The sequence below is a fragment of the Peromyscus californicus genome, unplaced genomic scaffold, assembly GCF_007827085.1.
Source record: "Peromyscus californicus insignis strain IS unplaced genomic scaffold, ASM782708v3 Scaffold_17__1_contigs__length_78620276, whole genome shotgun sequence".
NCBI lineage: Eukaryota > Metazoa > Chordata > Mammalia > Rodentia > Cricetidae > Peromyscus > Peromyscus californicus.
Window position 1 is genome coordinate 62,851,645 of NW_026294469.1, and position 23,066 is coordinate 62,874,710.

At 44.2% G+C, this 23,066-nt stretch overlaps 1 protein-coding gene across 1 annotated transcript; it reads right to left on the reverse strand.

Annotated features, from left to right (window-relative positions):
- Nucleotides 1-626: 626 nt before the first annotated feature.
- Ska1 (spindle and kinetochore associated complex subunit 1) lies at nucleotides 627-12,372 on the reverse strand. The gene is made up of 7 exons (XM_052742508.1): nucleotides 12,126-12,372; nucleotides 11,517-11,612; nucleotides 7,801-7,925; nucleotides 5,998-6,095; nucleotides 3,400-3,537; nucleotides 2,282-2,451; nucleotides 627-1,778 (listed from the first exon to the last, which is right to left on the reverse strand). Exons 2-7 carry the CDS (start codon nucleotides 11,599-11,601, stop codon nucleotides 1,630-1,632), a joined length of 765 nt encoding a protein of 254 aa, XP_052598468.1. The 5' UTR covers nucleotides 11,602-11,612; nucleotides 12,126-12,372; the 3' UTR covers nucleotides 627-1,629.
- Between the last annotated feature and the right edge of the window lie 10,694 nt (nucleotides 12,373-23,066).

The following is a 23,066-nucleotide window of genomic DNA, read 5'->3' on the forward strand; positions in this document are numbered from 1 at the left end:
GCTTCTGTGTGGTTTAGCTGTTCTTGCTATTCTAAAACTAACTTAATAAATTCATATATATGTATTTTCATCGCACTGTTCTAGAGAACTCTAATAACCCCCACTGTTAGGGGTTTGGTAATTTTGCTAGGACAACTTAAGAAATGCAGGAAAGCACTGGATTTGGCTTTAAGAAAATTAGCAGCTGAATGAAGAGGTGGCCTCAAAGGTCTTAGGCACCAGAACTTCGGTCCACATAGAGTTGGGGTCCATCACTTCCTGGCACATCAATGTTTTCCAACGAGGACACTCTCCAAACTTCACAGGCAAAGGATGCAGCACAGGCGCAGCCCATCGGCATGATCAATAGTTAATCTCTAAGCCCAATTCCCCACCCCCGCCCCGGGAGTGGCGATCAGCTCAAAATTGCAACTTTCTAGTCCCGGCTTTGTGTATTTCCGGTAACCAGGTCCCTCCTAGAAACCATCCAAGAATCAGCTCACTGTAATCAGAACAAGAGATGCTCTGATCAGAGGGAATTCACAGGCACTTGAGAACTACAGTCGGGACCTGGGGGTCAACACAGTCGCATCCTATCACTTAGGACACTACAAGGGTTTTAGAAATTCTGAACAAAGAACCGGAAGTGAAGATGTACTACATATTTATTATACGACAATATTACAGCATCTCAACATACTTCATTACAGGCTGAAGCAGACAGGCTGGCTTATACTGAATGCATTTTAGGCAAGCTGTTCCCTAAGGGTACATGGAAACTCAGTAATCAGATTTTATACCCCAGAGGGCTTGGGTACCTTCATCTTCCTCAACATCAAATCTATGCTCATGATATCTACAGTACTGTTTACTTAACCAAACTTATGTGCTTTTCACTGCACTCCTCAAACAGAGGCTGGACACGGCAGTGTTGACTATCTGCTACAAGGCAGTGATGTTTTTTTTTTTGTTTGTTTGTTTTTTTTTAGTTTTTCGAGACAGGGTTTCTCTGTGTAGCTTTGCGCCTTTCCTGGAACTGACTTGGTAGTCCAGGCTGGCCTCGAACTCACAGAGATCCGCCTGGCTCTGCCTCCCGAGTGCTGGGATTAAAGGCGTGCGTCACCACTGCCCGGCTTTTTTTTTTTTGGTTTTTCGGGCAGTGATTTTTTTTAAATTAATTTTTAAGTTAGCATACAAAGGAATGAGTCCCATTACTACATTCTCATACACCGTGTGTCATTATGCCCTGTCCTTCCCTGTGCTCGCTAATGCCCACCCCTGGGCTGGTTTCCAGACAGTCCTCCTTTCTGCTCGCCTATCACAACATCCCATTATCTTCCGTTTCTCCCTTCCCTTTCCAGTCTCACGATCTGCACTTATACACCTATCTCATTTCCATCTAGGTTCCACATATGAGATCATTTGTTGTTCTGACTCTGGCTTATGTGTGTACTCTGAGCTCCAGTTTCATCCACGGGATGTTCCTAAAGGCAGTACATTTTGAAGATACACATACTTTATCCAAACAAAGTTTTATTTCTGTAAGGAACAAGACTAGGAAATGCAGAAGCTAAAAACATTACATATGAAATTTCAAGACTATCCTCTACGCCCTATATCCTGCCAGTCAGTCCCAAGCCTGCAAAAGCCTCAGGTTAGGACATATCGGGTGAGTCCTCCCCCTCGAACCTCTGACAGTCTCTGGCAATGCCGCAGGATGTTCAAGATCACATACAACCTCTTGTCAGCTTTCAAAGCCGTGAATTCCTTTATGTCAGCTTCCACGATGAAGTAACGACCTGAAAAGAGAAACACCAGGTTCTAACTTTCATGAGCCCAATTCTCACAGAAGTTTTTATGGCATCACCTTGTGACTGGCTGGGTCCTTCTTACTGTCCCTATCCAAATATGAAACAGTAGGACATAGGATTCCTGCTAAAATAATGTTCCATCTACTGCGGCTACACGACATCACTGCTGCACTTCTTCAGGGTAGCTCTGTTGTCATGAGCAGAGTTGGTAACGCCTTAACAGCTCACTTCTCCAGAGACATTCTGTGGAAATGGTAAACAGAGAGGGACCCACAGCAGCTCCTAACTAGAAGACCTTGGATGAGCTGCGAGCTCTTTATCCAGTCTGCAAAATGGGACAAGGGTGCTTTGAGGACTAAGAGTGGCCAAGCATGCAGTGAAGTGTTAGCACAACTGCAGATAATTAGCTCCTCAGATGCATCATTTCCTAGAGTTCACAGTTTGCTATCCTCCAAACAGCTGACAGGTCCGTATAGATTACATCACTTTACCTTTTGTATCCTTTGTTTCTTCATTAATAAACCTTTGGTAGAGATTTCTCTTCGCAGAATTCATAGATGCTTTTGGATGATGCACAATCTTGTATTTACTAACTACTGCTTTATTAATTTCTTTAATAACATCATTAATTTGACAATATGTTAAGCGGGATTTCATGTACCTGTTTTTTAAAAAAAGTATAGTTATTTCTTTTTTACATTTTATTTTTTATATTTTATAATCTTTTATATTTTCTTCATTATATATTTAAATATTTACTACTTTTTTTTATTTTTTTATTTTTTTTTCTACTACTTTTTTAAATAATAAAATAAAATAAGGTAAAACAAAACCTTAGCACATTGGAATTGGATAAACAGAAGGAAAAGAGCCCAAGAGAAGGCACAAGAATCAGAGACCTACTCATTCACACACTCAGGAATGAATCCCATAAAAACACGAAACTGGATAATAAACACACAGAGGACCTGGTGCAATCCCATGCAGGTCCTGTGCATGCTGCCTCAGTCTGTGAGTTCAAATGTGCTTTGATCATGTTGATTTAGAGGGCCTCGATTCCTTGATGTCTTCCATCCCCTCTGACTCTTACACTCTTTCTACGTCCTCTTCTGTAGGGCTCCCTGAGCCCTGAGGAGAGGGATTTGATTGACATCCTGCTGAGGGCTGAATGTTCCAATGTATGTAGTTATTCTTTAAAATCATCACACAAACTTTTCCTTTGAGATTATAATGTAATTACATCTCTCCCTTCCCTTAGTGATAGTATTCCAGCAAATCGCGAATGTATCTAAAATGCTAGACTTTCTGCAAGAAAAGTGGCAGGCACCAAATCACAAAGTGACACAGTACAAGGGTGTGGTGGCACACGACTCTAATCTCAGTACTTAGGAGGAGAGATGGGTGGATCTCTGTGAGTTTAAGGCCAGCCTGGTCTATATATGAGTTCCAGACCAGCCAGGGCTACATAGTGAGACCCTGTCACAAACACTTTCTGGCCTTTTTACTTCAACATCACACGTTACAATTCATGCTACCAAGTGTTATGACTTAAACAATTATGTATGTTGATTAGTAGTGTTGAACATTAGAATTTATGCTCAGTACTTACGCAGGAACACCATTGAATTCATCAGTAGTTATAAAGTGCATTTCCTTAATAACTTTCTGTTCTTTGGGAGGCTTCTTTGCCAGTACAGGCTCCTCAGCTTCGACTAGTTCTTTAGGATCCAGATCCGACTGGTTAACCCTACAGAGTAGAGATGAACATACATACAGGTAATTGTTAGAATTAAACAGCATACCAGATATTTTTTTCAAGGAGGGAGGGAAAACTATAAATGGGTGATATATCCTAGTTTAATCATTTTATAGCCAACTTTTTCTTTCTAGCCCTACCCCTTGGTTATGAACATCTAAATTATGAGAAAAATTTTGAAAATTTAAGTTACTAAATCTTCAGAGTATGACTATTTTCATTTACATACCCAAAACATGTCATGCACAGAATATACACTGCATGCCTTCACCAGTAATTCCTATTTGCTTCTCAAAGTCAACATGTGTAGAGCCGAACTCAACTTCAAATAGTTCTCTTCATTTCCCTAGTTCTGAACCTGGAAACATCAGCCATGTTCATCTGTCCTAGTACATTCTGTTAGTTGTTACTGTTAGTCAAGATCTATTGGAGACTCATTCTGGCAAATAGAGTCTAGAAACGGGTTGTGGCTTTGAGGTTAACTGCCAAGACGGAAGAGACATCTGTACCCACAATGGCTAAAATGTTCCAAGAAAGATACCAGTTCAGAAATCTGTAGATCCAACACAGAAACAAGCGAAGGAATTCCCCAGAACGACAACAACAGGCAGCCAGACCCCGAGTGCAGCCAACATGACTGGCTGCTGTGGGCTGTCGACAAAATCTGAAATACTATCTTGGCTGTGAAGTCGAGCTACGGTAGGAATTACAGTAAAAACGAACAGCGACGGTGCCATCCTTTTCTGAATGCTAACATGACCTCATCACTAAGCTGGCTGACTCTCCCCTGTACCTGATTCTTAACTTTCTCTTCCTGATCATGTGCTAAGAATGTGCCTGATAACTCACTCCTGCATGCCCAGCTCACTGTATCCACTGAAAATATCTTCAACCTATTCAAAACCGCTTTGACCTGACCTGGATAATGGAAGCTGGGCTACAGCAGTTCTGTTCTGCTGGCCACATTCTTCGGATATCCAATGTCCAGCCCACTCTATATTCCTGAATAATAACCATGAGGCCGCTTTTCCCCAAATATCCATGCGTGACTCTCCCTGGCAGTCTTCTCTTCTTGTAGGGAAATCCTAAGCATTCTCAAGACCAGAATAGCCATTACCTGTACAGTGGAGGAATCATCTGCATCAGAAATGTTTTACAGTACTGGTAATATGTTCTAAGTTTAGCTCGTACATACATGGATACTGACTATTCTTTGACTTTTACATACACTACTAAAAATAATCACTTTTCTATACATATGATACACTTCAAAAATTAAGTTAGCCATGGAATGTTTGTACCTACTGAAAGCATCTTTTAGAAACACAATTTTGGTGTTAGGATTAGAGAGATTGGGGGCGGGGGGGGGGGGGGGCCACGACACAGAAACTCATATTATAAAGACAAAAAAAATGATAGATCTTACTCAGAGCCAGGCAATGGGAACAAGGAAAAAACACAAAACCTGAGAGACATATTGGACAGCTGGTAGCTAAGAGAGAACAAGAAACAGTGAAGACAGGACGATCTTGCCTAGGCAAAAAAAGCAAGAGGTGGATACATGGCTAACAAAGGAATCACTGAGTTCAGCCTTGGACCTGCGAAGTTGGAGAGAAAACAGCTCCTCCCAGATTTCCAGCAGGTCCCAAGAACACCATAACTAGACGGCAAGACAAGAACTGCACATTTCAGAGCATCGACAACTGGAGTCAGGTAAGCACACAAGAACTATGGTTTACGGAGGCGAGCGGGACAGGAGCAGCCACATCTGAGCAATGGAGGGCGGCAGCCAAGGAAACGCAGGGCAGCATGGACACAGCACCTGGAAACAAAGTGGGTGAGCGAGGAACACAGACACGGAGCCGAGGAAGAACTCGTCTCCCTGCAACCTTCAAGTCATCGTTTGCACAAGAGAAGTGGCAGCGGTAGCTGAAGGCCAGGCATGAGGGCCTCTGGGAGAATGGCAAGTGGAAAGCTGATGGCTTCTCCAGTTGTTTTTCAGGGTTCACTGAGCTTAGCTTACCCTAAAGGGAGAGGTTTCCCTGGTTCCCAAGGGTCGATGGAGATACTACACGGAGGTTAAAATCTTGCTGATGTTCAGAGACCTTCACTGTCAATCTGGCCAGGAGGCATGAGACGCGTATACAGTGGAAGGAGACAATGATACTACTAAACACCCTATTCTCACAGCAAAGAATGTTCTGGCCTAAGCCTGAAAGTCTAAGAACAGGAGAAAGAGTGTCCAGGGAAGCCTTGCCTGAGGAAAGGGGCCATTTCCCTCAGAGGTGCAGAAGGAGGAAACTGGAGGAGACAGGCCAAGTATGGTTCTATTGCAAGACAAGAAACTGAATGAACACTGACAAAAAAAAAATCCAAGCATGGGACAGAAAATGACTGAGGTATTTGTTTCCACAAATAACTCCAGACAGCAAGACTCAGAAATATACTTACAAGCTCTGGGTCGCTGTCACTTGAGGCAAATAGGAAGGAATGTGTTCTTTGAGATGCTCCACATCTTTAAAATCGTCTTCCAGAGATGCACAGAGCTCCTAAGTGTCAAAAATGCTTGTGAGCAGGACTTCCTCCTCTACATGGGTGATGTGTGTACACAGTCAGGACAGACTGTAAGCGACACTCACAGTCCTTGTAAGTGCTGAGAACACAGAACATACTGGGAAAGCACCAAAGGCAAGCTCAAATGAACAACAAAATAATACGGAGAACTTCAGGCTGGGGTGTAGCTCCGTGGTGGAACACTCACCTACCAAGTACAAGGCCCTGGGTTTGATCATCAACACACACAAAAAGTCGGGGGCAGGAGAGGGGAGACCTATAACTTCTAGAGCTGCTTCTAGATGATACTTTTCTCTATTGGATTTTCTTTTTCTTTTTCAGAGAACAAGCATGATAATCAATCACATTATAATCATGAGATCCGGTTGAAGTTTAAGTCTTTCCCAGACACTTTAACCTTGGGAAGCAACTAAGAAACAAATGAAATATTGCTGTTTTTCAATCTAGCAAATTGCTCTTATCGAGTTAGCAATGTTCCCAGTGCGGCCTATGAAAGAGCACCAGAGCCATCAAAGTCAACCCAGGGAGGCAGTCATATGTTTCTGGTTTTAAGTTTAGGGTTTTTGTTTGGTTGAGTGTTTCGGTGTGTGTTTGTGTGTGTGTGTGTGTGTGTGTGTGTGTGTGTGTGTGTGGTGTGTGTGTGGTGTGTGTGTGTGTGTGTGTGTGGTGTGTATACAATATGTGAGTGTGTGTATATGTGTGTGTGTGTATATATATATAGTGTGTAGGTGGGAGGTGGGTGTGTACAGTGTGTGTGTTTTATTTAACTTCTACTAGAACTTGGGGCAATGAACTCATGTAAATTTTAATTCAGAAAATAATCTGTACTTTTGGGTTCTTGACACCTGGCTGTCAATCATGTGAATAGACTTCATGTCTCGGATGAACACAGTCTGGGCTCTCACATAAGTCTGCATGTTCCTGGACAGGTAGAAATTGATAGACCAATATTGTTTTCCATTTCGAAGCTATGACATCTTTCTTTTCAAGAACTCAATTATGCTCACGACCATGTTTTACTTTTGACTAGGGATTAGATTAAGCCTAAGTATGCCCATGTCTAGAGCTGAAAAGTCTTCTCAGACCATGAAGAGTGCAGGCTGACGGGGAGCTTGGAGGCAAGGCTACCTTTTCAACCTAACTGAACATGGCACAGTTATGTTTTCCTCATTAGGAAAGTACACAACGCTCTTATTAGCTGACGTTAATCAGAAGTCTTATTTAGAACAAAAAGTACACGTGAATGAAGTTCAAGATTTTCTCTAATGAGTCATTCTGATGTTTTATAGAAATGAAGAAACAGAAAGCAGCTGAGAAACAGTCTTCCATTATTCTTTAAATGAGGATCCCGAGCCCTCCAGAGGTGAAATGGCTTTCCCAGCATGGCAGAGTACCAAGGGCGACCAAGGGAAGGCCCTACATCCACTCAAGGCAGGTGTTCTCACTCAGCATTCCCCCAGGACACCATTTGTTTATATTAAACCGGCCTACAAAAATTCCTTAGAAACCATTAGCATAAAGAAACAGTTGGCATTCTGACCTCCTTTCTACTGAGAACAAAAATACTAGACTAATTTACAAAGCCAAGAACATCACAAACATAAAGGATCCCTAGAAATGACCTGGTGCTTAGGGAGTCTGTGTTTACTGCCCTCTGTTTAAAAGTCAGGGAAGCACTACCTTAAGTGATTTGTTGGTTTGTTCTTGATACAGAATTTCCAATTCAAACTTATTTAGGAGTTCATTTACTGTAATGATCTCATCTCCTATTTTACTTAAGGTGGTCTTCAAGGCAGGTGCTTGGCCTGTTATAAAGAAAGAGAAAATGGAAAACAAAATATATATCAAACCAAAACATACAAGTCCCATGTAAACTTGACCGACAGCTATGCTGTAGAAAACCACTGGGGTGGGAAACAACGAGTTCTTCGCTCTGAGACCTGTCTCCATAGGTTACTTTAAACTTCATCGGTCTTGTTTGTTATTAATGTATGACAGGGTCTTGCTATGCAGTAGCCCAGGCTGACCTTAAATCCTCCTCCCTCAGCTTCTCCAGTGCAGGGCTATAGGTGTATGCCACCAGGCCTGGCCTAACTTTCATTTCAAAGTATTGAGAAAGAGAAGGAGGAGACAGACAAGTACAAAGTGCTTCCTGCTGCTTTTTGGCAAATCTTCTCAATGTAACAAAACATCTGGAAATCGGGCTGGAGAGATGGCTCAGAGGTTAAGAGCACTGGCTGTTCTTCCAGAGGTCCTGAGTTCAATTCCCAGCAACCACATGGTGGCTCACAACCATCTTGTAATGAGATCTGGTGCCCTCTTCTGGCCTGCAGGCTTAACACTCACTGTATACATGATAAATAAATAAAATCTTTAAAAAAAAAAAAAACATCTGGAAATGATAAACACCTGTATATAAGCATCCATGAGGAAGAGGTCATTCTTCCGGGGCTGACATGAGGTGGGACACACAGACACCAAGTAGAGTGTATGAGTAGAGGTAGAACAATCCAATTATATGTGGAAAAAATGCCAGAGAGGAGGTTTTCAGTCTCAATGACTGCCTCCCCTTGACTTCACTGTGGTAAAGAGCCAATGACTTTGAGCCCTCAAACCACAGGATGCTAGAAATGAAAAATCTCAAGTGAGGCTGTTACCGTGCTTCAGAGGACACATTGTTAAAGTGTAACCCGAAAAACTTCAAGTGCTAGGGAGATAAACTCATGTTTAGACTGCGCTTCAAGTGCGTTTGTATAGAGGGGCGGGGCTGGAGACAGGGGCGGGGCTGAAGACAGGGGCGGGGCTGAAGACAGGGGCGGGGCTGAAGACAGGGGCGGGGCTGGAGACAGGGGAGGCTCTCTTTGGGAGTTTGTAATATAAGCTTGGAATTCATATTTACACCATCCCCATTACTCAAAACCTTAACCAGAGATAGAAACAACAACACAAATACAGACTGGGTACCTGGAAGAAACAAAGACAAGACAGGGTGTTTATACTTCTTGTACCACCTAGCACCTCTCTAGACTCCGAGTGGAAAGGGATTGGATAACCTGGAGTTCCTTCTTCCCTACAAACAGAAGTGATTTAGAACAAGCAAGACGGCTCAGCGGGTAAAGGAAGCTCCTGTCAAGCCTAACTAACAACCTGGTTTTGATCACAGTGGAAGCAGAAAAGCCACTCCTGCAAACATACACACCAAGGAAATAAAACAAAATGGTGTTTTAAGAGTAACTTTAAAAGTTTTAAGGCCAGCTGGGTGGGATGCACACTCCTTTAATCCTAGCACTCAGGAGGCAGAGGCAGGAGGATCTCTGTGAATTTCGAGTCCAGCCTGGTCTACAGAGTTCCAGGACTACACAGAGACCCTATCTCAAAAAAAGAATTTTTATATGGGCTTCAAACAACCAAACAATGAAATACAAATAAGTGAAGAACATTTTGACCATATTTATGGACTGTGTAGAGGCAAAGGAAATAGCTAGAAGCTCCTGGCCTGAAGTCTGAGATAGCGGTACCTGTTACGGGGGTTGCTGCAAAGGTTCCTACATGAGAGGACAAGGACGACTTAATATTGCATCTGGGAATTAGCAAACCCCGTGTTAAATGCCACCTACGACATCTCTGTGAGGATCATGTGGTACTCTAGCCGTGCAATGCTGAAGCTACCTGACAATTCATAACGACTAAATGAACAGCTAAGTTAACTTCAGGGGCTTTGTTTTTGCTTTTTTGAGACAGGGCCTCACTACATAGCCCTGGCTGCTCTGGAATTCACTACATAGACTGGGCTGGCCTTGAACTCAGAGATCTGCTGCCTCTGCCTTCCAAGTGCTGGGTTTAGCCACGTGGCTCTGATAAGTTAATGTTAAAAGGGTACTGATATTTGTACTAAGAATAACTTCAGGAAGGTGAGTTAACCAGCTGGATATAGTATCTTTTCTGAACACTGGTATCTCAAAAAAAAAAAAAAAAATTAGTCATCTGTACTTTAGATTCTTCTTTACTGATCTATAGTAATACAACAAGTTCATACTTGATGTTAGGTATCTGGTATAGCAGCCACAGTGGGAGAAATTACCAGACTTTATCAAAAGGCTGTGGAAACAAAGTATTATTCTCAACTACAGAATGACATCGGTCTGGTAGATCTCACTACTCCAGTCAGACTTTGGTGGGGCTGTTTGAATCCAACTTTATAGACCCCCAAATTATGTTTATCCAACTATAGTCTAGAACTCATAAAGAGATCCTAAAGAAAGCTAATCATTAAAAATCCAATTTCTTTCTTGTATTTTTGTTTTGTTTAAAACAGTGTTTCACTATGTAGTTCTGTCCTGGAGCTCACTAAGTGGGCCATGCCGGCCTCAAACTCACAGAGATTCACTCGTGCCTGCCTCTGCCTCCCGAGTGTTAGGATCAAAAGTGTGTGCTGCTATGTGTAACCAGATTTTTTTCAATAAAAATGGTATATGGGTGGAAGGATAATGCAGTAGGAGTTCAGACTGAGTACCATCATCCCACCTGAGTGCTCAAGAGCTGGATGACTCCAGCAAGCCTCTTCTTATCTTGGTCTCCTTGAGTATAAAATGAGAGGGCTTGCTATGTTGAGTTCACAGACATTTTTGATTTAACTTGCTATAGCATGTGAACCATGAATCACAAAATAAACCGGTTCCTTTATCAGGAATTCTCAAATAAGGACTGAAAATACCAAATTTCAAGGAGGGATATTTAACAGAATTTCATATTTCAAAGAAAATTAAAACTTTAAACTACCAATCCACCTCACAAACTATAGCAAAATCTCCACAATCTTTCCAGAAGACAGAATTCTGTCTATTAAGAAAGCTTTGAACTCTCCGGGACAATGTCAGGGAACTAACTCGATTTTTACAATATCTTAGACTTGGTAAGGCTTATCTGTTTCTTTGACCTTTATGCCTTAACAATTTCATTTTCAATGAGCTGTTTCACCCGGATACATAGGGATAAGCTTCCTCCACAACAAGATGAGAACTGGTTATGGGATACTTCACTCTTAGTAAATCTTTTTTCATTTGAAGTTTTTATTTGTTTATCTGGTTGGTTGGTTTTGGTTTTGTTTGTTTGTTTTTTTTCTCTTTTGGAGTAGTAAATCCTTTAGCTCTAGAACCATGGATGTTACATGTTCAAATCTTATTTTTGGCTCTATGGCTAAGAAAAATGTAAGTAAATAAAGTTAAATATTCACCCATTACTTAACATTGCCTCTGCATTATTTAAAACAGTTAAAAAGAGTGTTTTGAAAAATCACCATTGAAAATCTAAAATTACCTTACTAAGAGACATTCATGGCAGAACAATAATCAAGACGCACTGTGTGCCCACCAAAGCAGTGAGTCAATTTTGCTTACCAAGACTTCTTATTGACAGAATTTTCTTGATATTGCCAATCTTCTCATTAACATAAGAGCATAACTGTTCTAGATCTGAGGCCATCTTTCGAGCGTCTGAATAAAACACATAGAAACGCTTTAAAAAGAAAGTTATGTAAAGCCAAATTTCTGTTCACTTTCAAAATCTAAACGTAGTAAACAACATGCTTTGAAAGGAAAAAACACAATTCGGGGGCATTCCCCCCCCCTCCCCCCGGCTCTCAATTCTACAAAATTCAGTGTCTAACAAACACAATAGCAACATGTCTTGGAGGCTTCTGCCGGATATCCAGACACCTTAAACCAGAGCTACCACCTTCCTCTGGGTTGGGTAGGAGTCGAGGCCTCATATTTTGGGTGTAAGACGGGGCGAAAGATCCTTGCAGGGGTGAGTGAAGAGATGCCGATCTGAGCAGGTGTGCCCAATCTTTTGACACTGCGCCACGACATCGTCAAGTTCATGCTGGAGAACCGCGCAATGCAGTTACCAAGTATAAAATTTGCCCAGATCCAGGATGGCCGTGCCTAGCAGGACACCGAAGTCTGAAAAGGGGGAAGCCGACCCTCCCCGTCGCCCGGTACCCTCACCTGCTAAGCGATGACTCCGGCGGCTTCCGGGCCAGGGACCTCGCGGAGTGTGGGAGCAAAGATCCTTCGCTGCGGCTGGGGCGTGAGTGAACCAGTCTACTGCCAAAACGCGGATCCGTGAAAGCTGATCTGCTTCCAGAACTAAAATTCAAACTGTGTGCCTGACCTGGCGCCTCAGAAGGGCGCAAGCGCACAAGCGCGTTCCCCCAACTGCGCAGACTCTGTTAGCGAACCTGTTTCCGCTCAACTCCGCAGCGTCTGGGCGGGGCCTGAAGGCGGGACCCGGAGGCGGGGCCTGGAGACGGTGCCCGGAGGCGGGACCCGGAGGCGGGGCCTAGAGGACCCGAAGGCGGGGCCTGAAGGCGGGACCCGGAGGCGGGGCCTGGAGACGGTGCCCGGAGGCGGGGCCTAGAGGCGGGGCCTGGAGGACCCGAAGGCGGGGCCTAGAGGCGGGGCCCGAAGGCGGTGACGGAGGCGGGGCCGGAGGAGGGGCCTAGAGACGGTGCCCGGAGGCGGGGCCGGAGGCGGAGCCTGGAAGGCGGTGCTGGGGCAGGATTGGCTGGCTTCCAGCGTGGAAAGGCCGCTTTTTTGAGCCCTGGGGCTCACAGGTGAATTCATTGATCATCCTGCTGGGACCACAACCCAGTCAGCTGCCCAGAGCTTGATATTAAAACAATGGTTCTCAGAATCTGCTGCAGAGTTCATCAGGGGCAGATTTTACAAACACCAGTGACTGCGCTGAAATTCTGAGCTCAGGCACTCAGGGCGTGTTCTTAAAATACTCCCATATGACTCCAAACAGAAGCCAGGTTGGTGAGCTTAAAAAGTCTGCCTTTATGGGGATTAAATACTCCATAAAGGGAAATACAAACACCATATTAAAAATTGCAGACATTTATGATATGAAAGTGAAAAGGGAATACTGCGGAGGAGAGGATGGAAGTGGGGATGGGAAAAGAGTGACAAGGGTCAATCGAAACTAAGTAAGTATATATGAAATGTGCTACTTCACCTTTTAAAAGTTTAATCTCCCCTGCTGAGAAAAGGGGGAAAGCGTTCGAGGGCCGGGACACTAGCTCCACAGTCATCAAATGCCCAAGTTCTTGCCTTGCTTGCAAGACAACCACTTGTCTGTCATCAAGCCTTTGTCCCAGGCAATGGAAAGAGGTGCAATGAGGATGAGCAACATCACGGTGGTGTGAATGAAAAATGTCCCCCATGTTCTCACGTGTTTAAACGCTTAAACTACTACGGCTGGGTCAACTGCTGGCGGCACTGTTTGGGGAAGTATGAAACACATCTTTAGCATCACTAGAGGAAGTAGGTGACTGGGGGCCAGCCATTGAGGTTTTATGATTTCTGCTTTCTGGTCTGTGGAGGTGTGAGGAGTCCCAGCCACTCACTCCTGCTATTCCTTTCTCCTTTGAGTGGCTTCTGTCAGGTATTATTCTTGTTACAGTAACAAGAAAAGGATCGAAAACAACCATCCAATAAATAGTGGTGGAGGGGTGGGTGGCAGGGGATGGTGTGGTGGAACAGCAGGGAGGGAGGAGCCTATTAGCTCATGTGCTCTTGCTCTCTCTCTCCCCTCCCTTCTTTCTCCTCCCAGGCTATCACGAAGTAAGCAGCCTCTGACTCCCTGATGCCCTGTGACTACCGAAGTCCTGGAAACTGAGCCCAAATACCTTCTCTGATTTATGTTGTCTTTGATAAGTTTTTGTGTCCCGATCTGCCGACGCAGCAATCCAAATCAGACTAAATTAGAAAAAGGCCCGGTTTAATGGGTAAAGTGCTCCCGGGTGATTACCTGGCCCCTTGGAGAGGAGACGGGGATGAGAGATCAGAAGGAACACATGTCTGTTTTCTGGGATGCAGCTTATATGCCCCGTGGGAGTAGTCTTGAACCTCTCTGGGGGAGGAGCTGTGTTTGGTGGGCTCTGAGGCAGATTTAGGGGAAGAGATGGGGGAGAGGAGTTGAGATGGATCTTGCACCAGAACATTCTAGACTCTTTGGGTATAGGGATGCCAGGGTGCCAGGGGTTGAGGTGGAGCTCCTACCCAAACAGTTTTCTCGGGTCTTTAGTCACAGGGACAAAAATGGAGAGAAACGAACCCAGAAAATGTGAAGAAATAATGGCAGAAAACTTCTCAAAACTTGTGTGGTGGTTTGAAAGAAAATGGCCCCCAAAGGGAGTGGCACTATTAGGAGGTGTGGCCTCGTTGGAGTAGGTGTGATCTTGTTGAAGGAAGTGTGTCACTGTGGAAGTGGGCTTTAAGGTCTCATATATGCTCAAGCCGTGCCCGGTGAGTCAGACCACTTCCTGTTGCCTGCAGGTTAAGATGTAAGACACTCGGCTACTTTTCCAGCACCCTGTCTGCCTGCATGCTGCCTTGCTTCCCACCATGATGACAATGGGCTAAACCTCTGAACTGAAAGTGAACCACCACAATTAAATGTTTCCCTTTATAAGAGTTGCCCTGGTCATGGTGCCACTTCACAGCAATAAAAATCCTAACAAGACAACTTGTAAGATCCAAGAGGCCTGTATTAGTCAGGGTTCTCTAGAGGAACAGAGTTGATACAGTGAATCTTGTCTGGCCTGGGCTTTTGAAATCTCAAATGCAGCCCACCCCTAGTGACACACTTACTCCAACAAGGCCACACCTCCTAATCCTTATCAAATAGTGCCACTTCCCTATGACTAAGCATTCAAATATATGAGCCTGGCTGGGGGTATTCTTATTCAAACCACCACATTCCAATCACTGCTATAGTCAGACTTTCCTTTAGGCCACTAGCTCACAAATGATGACACAGAGACATATTATTAATTATGAATCCTCGGCCTATTATTTAGGCTTGTTCCTCACTAGCTCTTATAACTTAAATGAACCCATTTATATTGATCCATCACATGGTGTTGTGCCCAGATTGCGACCCCCAGAGAGACCACCAAAGACAAGCATGCCGGAATGCAAAAGTAAGGTTTTAATTCGGGATATCCAAGAGCAATACAAGCCTAGGCAGGGACTTCGTCCAATACATCCAACGCAGTGGAGGCTGGAGGAAGTGCCCAGCCTGAATTGTGCACCGCTTTTAAAGGCAAAACCCACAAAATTACAATAGCAGGAGATTTCCATACATGTACATTTCTGATTGGCTCATGTCTGGGAGCTTCTGGGAAATCATGGCTTAATCTTACATCTAAGGGGGGTGGATGCCTGTTGAAAGACCCCGCTTATAGCAGGCTAAGAAACGCCATTCAGCAAGGCAAGTACCAGAAAAACAGGCGTTCATATCTGTGGTCAGCCACCCGGCCTTGGGAAAGAGAGCTGTGGTCGGCCACCCGGCCTTGGGAGAAAAACCGTTGAGTCAAAATAAGATATCTGTGGTTGGCCACCTGGCCTTGGGGAATAAACAGTTGGGCTGGGAAAACACTCACAAGGCCAAGTCAGCCACACACATCAAATTTCTGAGAACTAAAAATATGTCCCCAAGTTCACCCTGGCCTTATTTGAATCAACCAATGGGAACCCTGTAACTATGCTTCTCGCTTCTGTAACCGCGCTTCTGCCCCTGGGATCCTATAAAAAGTCCCCCTTACCCTAGGAAGGCACACAAGTCCTCCGAGAGACTTTGTCGCCCCAGGTACCTGTGTATCTGAATAAACCCTCTTGCTGTTTGCATCTGATCCGTGGTTTCGGCGTATTCCTTGGAGTTGGGGTCTCTTCTGAGGGAAGATCTCCTCCGGGGGTCTTTCAGTGTCACCGTTCCTCATTGGCTGCCCTTGGGTGGGGACATTTCTGTGGTCAAGCAGTCACCATGGAGACTAGGGTTGGGACACTCTGTGGTGGAACAGTTACCCTGGAAACCAGCATTGGAACATTCCATGGTTAAACAGTCATTACCTAATGAATACCTTGTGAAATGAATACCTTGTGACTCTGTACTTTGCATTTTTCTAATTCCTGGAATCTGGGTTGGCTGGTTCCAGTAACTCAAGGCCTATACCTAAAATGGAGAAAGCTTAGGCCTTATTTTTAAGATTAAGGCATTTTGGTCTCATTTTGGTCTCACAGTGACTTTACCTTTCTTCTATCTTTTTTTTTTCAAGACAGGGTTTCTCTGTGTAGCTTTGCACCTTTCCTGGAACTCGCTTTGCAGACCAGGCTGGCCTCGAACTCACAGAGACCCGCCTGCCTCTGCCTCCTGAGTGCTGGGATTAAAGGCATGCGCCACCACCACCCAGCTCCTTTCTTCCATCTTGCACCTCCTATTTCCTCTTCTTTCTCCTGGTGTCTCCCACGTGCCTAGATTCCTCCTCCTCTTCCTTCCTCTCCCTGGAAATTCCACCTACACCTCCTGCTTAGCTATTGGTTGTTTAATTTTTTATTACACCAATCACAGCAATACACCTTCACACAGAGTACAAATGTCCCACAACACCGGCCTCCATAGGCTTGTGGCCATATCATAATGCAAATGTATTTAGTCCAACTTCAAAAGTCCCCATAGTCTATAACAGCCTTGACACTGTTTAAAAAGTCCGAAGTTCAAAGCGTCTGAGACACATGAACAATCTCTTAACTGTAACCCCCCATGTGAAATAAAAAAAATAAAAAACAGATCATATACTTCTAACATACAATGTCACGGAATATGAATTACCATTTCAAAAGGAAGGAAGAGGTGCATATGAGGAAATACTAGACCAAAGCAATACCTAAAGCCACCAGGGCAAATGACAACTTATACATCTGATGTCAAAGCACTCTTCAAATCTCCGACTCATTTCAGCTTTGCTGACTACAACATACTTGTCTTTCTTGGGCTGGTTCAACACCTGCTCTGCAGTTTTCCTTGACAGGTATTCCGTGACTGCCTGTGGGGTCTCCCACACAATCCAGGCTTCACCTTCACAGCTTTGCACAATGGGCCTCCCTGCAGGAACACCCAGATACACATCTGGCCTTAGCAGCTTGCCTTAGTCACAGAGGGAGATTCCACAACCTCTTTCTTCTATCTTTGACTCTACAGGCAGAAACACATAGCTGAAGCTTCCAAGTTTTCATTTGCTGGGGCTAGAATTTAGTTCCCTCATTCAAATGCACTTTCATCAGCTTTCTGCTTTCTATGGTTTCCTTCACTGCTTAAACTTTTCTTTAACTTTCTTCATAAGTTGGAAGATTAGCCATGTAGGGCATGGCCCTGAGGTCACCACTCGCTTTATTCCATTTAGCATCAGGTTTCTCTTTAATTTTTGAATCTCCTGGAGCACTGGACTTAGCTCCATTACACTTCCTGGTGCTCCTTTTCTCCTCAAACTGGACATTTTGTATTCTCTTTGTCCCTCTTGCTCCTTTTCATTATAGATCTGCATAAGAGTGATAATAACCACTCAACTGAGTCAATACTGGACTGTCTTGAAATCTCCTCTGTCAATACCATTAATCCAAAACTCTTCAGTTTAGCCACAGGCAGATTTTTTTTTTTTTGGACAGGGACAAAAAGCAGCCCCATTCTTTGCCAAAATACCACAAGAATGGTCTCTAGGCCATTTGCTAATATTCTTCCTCTCTGAAACTTCGTGAGCTAGGCCATCATAATCTCCATCGCTTGCATCAACACTCTCTTCCATGCTCCGACTAGGATGGCTCAATAAACCCAGCTTAAAGGGTTCAGCTTATTTCCTAATTCAAAGTCCCAAAGTCTACATTCTGCCAACAAGCAGCATTGTCAGGCCTGCTCCCTGGCATCAACTTCTGTCTTTGTGACTATTCTATTGCTGTGAATAGAAATCATGATCAAGGGGGCTGGAGAGATGGCTCAGTGGTTAAGAGCACTGGCTGCTCTTCCAGAGGACCTGGATTCAATTCCCAGCACCCACATTGAAGCTCACAACTGTCTGTAGTTCTACTTCCAGGGGATCCAACACCCTCACACAGACATGCAGGCAGGCAAAACACCAATGCATATAAAACAAAAGATATCATGACCAAGGTGTTTGGTGATATTTTGTTTGTGATCTAACAAATAACGCTTGCCTGAAGATCAGAATGTGGAGCTAAGCCACTAGTTAGCCATAGAGGCCAGGTGGTGGTGGCACACATCTTTAATCCCAGCACTCTGAAGACAGAGGCAGATGTAACTCTGTGAGTTCAAGGCCACCCTGGGCTAAGTCTAAAAGAGAAGCAGAGCCAGGCATTGGTGGCATAAACGTTTCTTCCCAGCACTTGGGATCTCATGCTTTTAATCCCAGCACTAGGGAGGTTGAGACAGGAATTAATATGGCTAGATGGAGAGAGAGAAATATAAGACTGGAGGAGATAGGAGCTCAGTCTTTTTGACTAAGGAGCTGGTGAGGTGAGAAGTGGCTGTGGTTTGTTTTTTTTGTCTCTCTGATCTTTCAGCATTTACCCCGATATCTGGCCCTGGGTTTTTGTTAAGACCAATTAGGATTTGTGCTACACCAAGGCATCTTGTGAGAGAAGGCATTTAATTAGGGGCTTGCTTATAATTTCAGATGTTTAGTCCATTATCATCATGAGAGAGGGCATGGTGGCACACAGGCCTGCCATGGGCTTTTGAAACCTCAAAAACCACCGACAGTGACACACTTCCTCCAACAAAGCCACAACTATTCCCACAAGGCCACACCTCTAAATCCTTTTCAAATAGTACCACTCCTTTATGACTAAGCATTTAAATATATGACCCTGTGGGGACTATTCTTATACAAACTACCATGAATTCATATATACATATTAAAAGAGGATTTATTAGAATAGCTTACAGATGTGATCTAGCTAGTCCAACAATGGCTGTCTACCAATGGAAAGTCTAAGAATCCAGTAGGTGTTCAGTTCATGAGGCTGGGTGTCTCAGCTGGTCTTCAGTATGTGCTGAAATCCAAAAGAAGTAGTCTCTGATGCCAGTGGAAACCCCACTGAGAGACAATAAAACAAAATAAATAAATAAAAAAACTTCCTTCTTTCATGTCCTTTAAATAGTCAGCAACCAGAAAGTGTGGCCCAGATTAAAGGTGGGTCTTCCCATGTCAGATGATTTAATTAAGAAAAATCCTCTACAGGTGTACCCAGTTTGGGTTTAGTTAGTTCCAGATACAGTTGACAACTAAGAATAGCCACCACAAACCTAATGGACTAAGTTATACAAAGTCAGAGATATCTATAGCAAAACCCAATTAAACCTTTTTACATTTATTAATTTTTAAGTATGTTTCTGTGTCTGTGTGTGTTTCTGTGTGGGGTATGTACAGACTCCAGGTGCCTGGGAAGGCCAGCAGAGGATGTCAGTGCCTGTCTTAGTCAATGCTCTATTGCTGTGAAAAGATACCATGACCACAGCAACTCTTACAAAAGAAAGTATTTAACTGGGACTTGTTTACAGTTTCAGATGTTTAGTCCATTATCCTCGAAGCAGGGAGTGTTAGAATTCCTGGTCACTCCCCCAGCTGCATGACCACACATGCACAGTTCAGTAGCTAAGTAAGGGGCCTTACATCTTACATCATCCGTGCACAGCATGGTCACGCAATCTGAGCATGTGTGGCATAGCTCCGTAAGCCCACATGCACATGTGCAGTGAAATCCTTAAAAAAAGCTGGTCACAGACTCCTCCCCTCTCTTCTGCTCTCTCCTACCCCCCCCCATGTGTCTTTCACAGGCCTGGTCACTCTCTTCTACTCCGCTTTCTCCTAGCAAAACTCTGATACTGGGTTTTGTCATGCCTCATGACCTTTCTCGCACAGTAACAAGTGCCGTATTTAAAACCAACATTGGTGCCTAATTTGTGCTGTTAATTTATGCTGGCCCACAGATTACCTACTCTCAGGGATGCCCAGATGGAAGTCTTGGATCCCATTTGTTATTTTAATTTTTTTTTCTCTCGGCTGCAGTCATGGGACATAAAGGCTTCCTCCTCTTGCTCCCACCCCTCATTTGACAAATGCCTTAAATATCTCTATTTTATGTAAATATGGCTGTGTAACAGCTGCTTGAACCCTGATATTTCACAGGAACTATCTAACTTCTGCCAGTGAATGGGCAAATGAAAAGAGTTACCTTATCCCCACACTTCTACCTAAGCTCTAAATCCTCCCTTTCTGAATCTTTCTCTCCTGCCCACATGCATTCCTGAATCTGAGGAATCTCTGACTCCAAAGAATCTCCACTATCTGATTGGGAGGGCTGCTTCTGCCCAAATCTGGCTCCCACTTTCACTCTTACTGTCATCTATTCTCAGCTGCCCTGAGAAGCATGGACAGGTCTGGAAGCAGGCTAGGATGCATGCAAATGAGTTTACAATCAGGATCTACATTGGGATCATAATAATCCGGATGGCTCTTTAGCCAGAGATCAGTTTTCAGCCTGCCTCCTGGTGGGTCTTTGTAAAGCTGTCCTCATACCAGCAAGCCATATATATATATAAATACACACACACACACACACACACATATATATATATATATATATATATATATATATATGAATTTAGACAGAATAAAATCTGTCTCATGTTTCCCAGAGCTTCCTGACATCAGGGCTAAGCTTAAGCATCTGGAGAACAGAGTCCCCTAACCCCACAGGCAGAAGTTTCAGCTGTGGCATTTAAGGTACCATAAGAGAGATGAGAAAGCCTGTGAACAGAATTGCCATATGCTGGCACATGCTGTCCAAGCAGCTGCATAAGGGCTTCCAGGTCTCTGTTTTAAATGTGTGTTAGAGATGGCCACGTGGGCTAGTACATGTCCTGCCCCTCAGGCCATCAGTTGAGCCTTGTTCAAAGTGTCACCTAGAGAGATGACTGGTCAGCTGACTGTCCTCATGCACCTCGTGGCATGGGGACATCAAACAAGACCTCCAGCAGACCTCCTAGTCATGGCCACAGGCTCACATGGAAACCAGGATGCAGTATGAGGTGATTCATTTCCTTCCTGTTGGACACTGAGCCACTTACTCAGTCCTGAGTGAGTTTTGGGGTCCCATTTCTCCTTCTCATTTCCCTATTGTCGGGATAGGGGGACAGCCTTACCCACCTCATCAGACCCCACCACTTAATTGTACTTTCAGAAGTACCTAATGGGAAGATATTTTCCAGCTAAGGTAGGAGCATTTGTTTCATTTGCTCACTCCATGTGCCTCACTCCAGTCTGGTCAGCAATGCTTCTCCTCCTCATGCACAGTGACACAGACAGGGCCCTGCTCTCTCAAGTTCCAGAGGACATCAGGATCCACTGCCTTGTCACCAATTCCAGAAGAATGAGGTCTCACCCCACATTCTTTCTCTTCCTGGTTCCCTCTTCTAATTAACTACTCAGCTAATTGTTACAGGATCACCATATTGCTGGAGTCCAAGGACCATCAAATAAGGAACAGTAACAGTCCAAAGGTATTTACACCCCCAGACCCACAAGTGTCTGGGTTCTGCAAAAACAGACTTTAATATAACCATCTATTACTGTTAAATGCTCTCAGCAATTGATCACCTGTGTCTCCTGGATGCTAAACTAATAAAGGAAACAGGTGCCTTAAGATAATCTTTCTCTGATAAGGCTTATCTCAGGTAAAAATCAAAAGCATGTTCCAAATATCCCCCTTCTCTCTTTCTCTCTCCCCCTTTCTCTCTCTCTCTCTCTCTCTCTCTCTCTCTCTCTCTCTCTCTCTCTCTCTCTCACTAACCAATACAGCAGAGTACTAAAACATTACAATTATATAGTCACCAGCTCAAGATTTAAATTTCCTATGGCTGCTTCTTAATATGTTTAAAATTTTTTCTAAGCTCCAGAGAATCCACCTGGATGGGTCAGCGAGCTCTGGAACCAGCTTGAATCCACCTGGACAGCACTTTGTCAGACAGTTCCCAAAGTAGCAGATGACCACAGGACAGCTGGCTACCCCAAAAGCCTCCTTCCCTACCAAGAGTCAACTAACACCCAGCAAGTCAGCTGGAAGCAGTTTTTTGGGAGAAACAACACCCCTATTCCTGTTCACCTACCTTTTTTATAATAAGCAAAAAGTTTGGAATGTTAGAATTCCTGGTTACTCCCCCAGCTGCATGACTGCACACACGCACAGTTCAGTAGCCAAGTAAGGGGCCTTACATCTTACATCATCCATGCACAGCATGGTCACGCAATCTGAGCATGTGTGGCATAGCTCCTTAAGGCCACATGTGCCTGTGCAGGGAAATCCTTAAAAAGCCGGTCACAGACTCCTCCCCTCTCTTCTGCTGTCTCCTCTCCCCCCCCCCCCCCTTTGCATGCGTCTTTCACAGGCCTGGTCACTCTCTTCTGTCTCCCCACCAAATAAAGCTCTGATACTGGGTTTTGTCATGCCTCATGACCTTTCTCGCACGGTAACAAACCCCATGTTTAAAACCAACAGGGAGCATGGCAACACACAGGCAGACATGGTAGCTGAGAATTCTATATCTAGATCTGCAAGTAGCAGGAAGACAGAGACTGGGCTTGGAATAGGCTTTTTGAAACCTTAAAGCCCATCCCTAGTGACATGCTTCTTCCAACAAGGCCACGCTTCCTAATACTGATAGTGCCACTCCCTGGTGACCAAGTGTTCAAACATATGAACCTATGGAAGCCATTCTCATTCAAACCATCATAGACCCCATGGAGCTGGATTTACAGGTTTTGTGGGGAGTGTGGTGAATCTGCTGAACAAGACCACTCCTTGGAATGGGGGGGGGGGTTGGGGGGAAGGTGAGGGGGACGGGAGGGGGGAGAACAAGGGAATCCGTGGCTGATATGTAGAACTGAATTGTATTGCAAAATAAATTAAAAAAAAAAAAAAGTTTGTTGGGGAACAAACTGCTGGGCTATCTCACGAGAAGAGCAGCCCAGCAGGGGAAAGCAAGTGGGTTTTTTTATTGTCTCTAAATGCTTGGGACATATCCCACCTCTT

Excerpts from the sequence above, each read along its gene's own strand:
- Ska1 (XM_052742508.1), bottom strand. The coding sequence starts at position 11,601 with ATGGCCTCAGATCTAGAACAGTTATGCTCTTATGTTAATGAGAAGATT. Across the intron at positions 7,926-11,516 it reads TCTGTCAATAAGAAGTCTTG|GCCAAGCACCTGCCTTGAAG; the intron begins GTAAGCAAAATT and ends TCTTTATAACAG. Across the intron at positions 2,452-3,399 it reads GAATTCAATGGTGTTCCTGC|GTACATGAAATCCCGCTTAA; the intron begins GTAAGTACTGAG and ends TTTAAAAAACAG.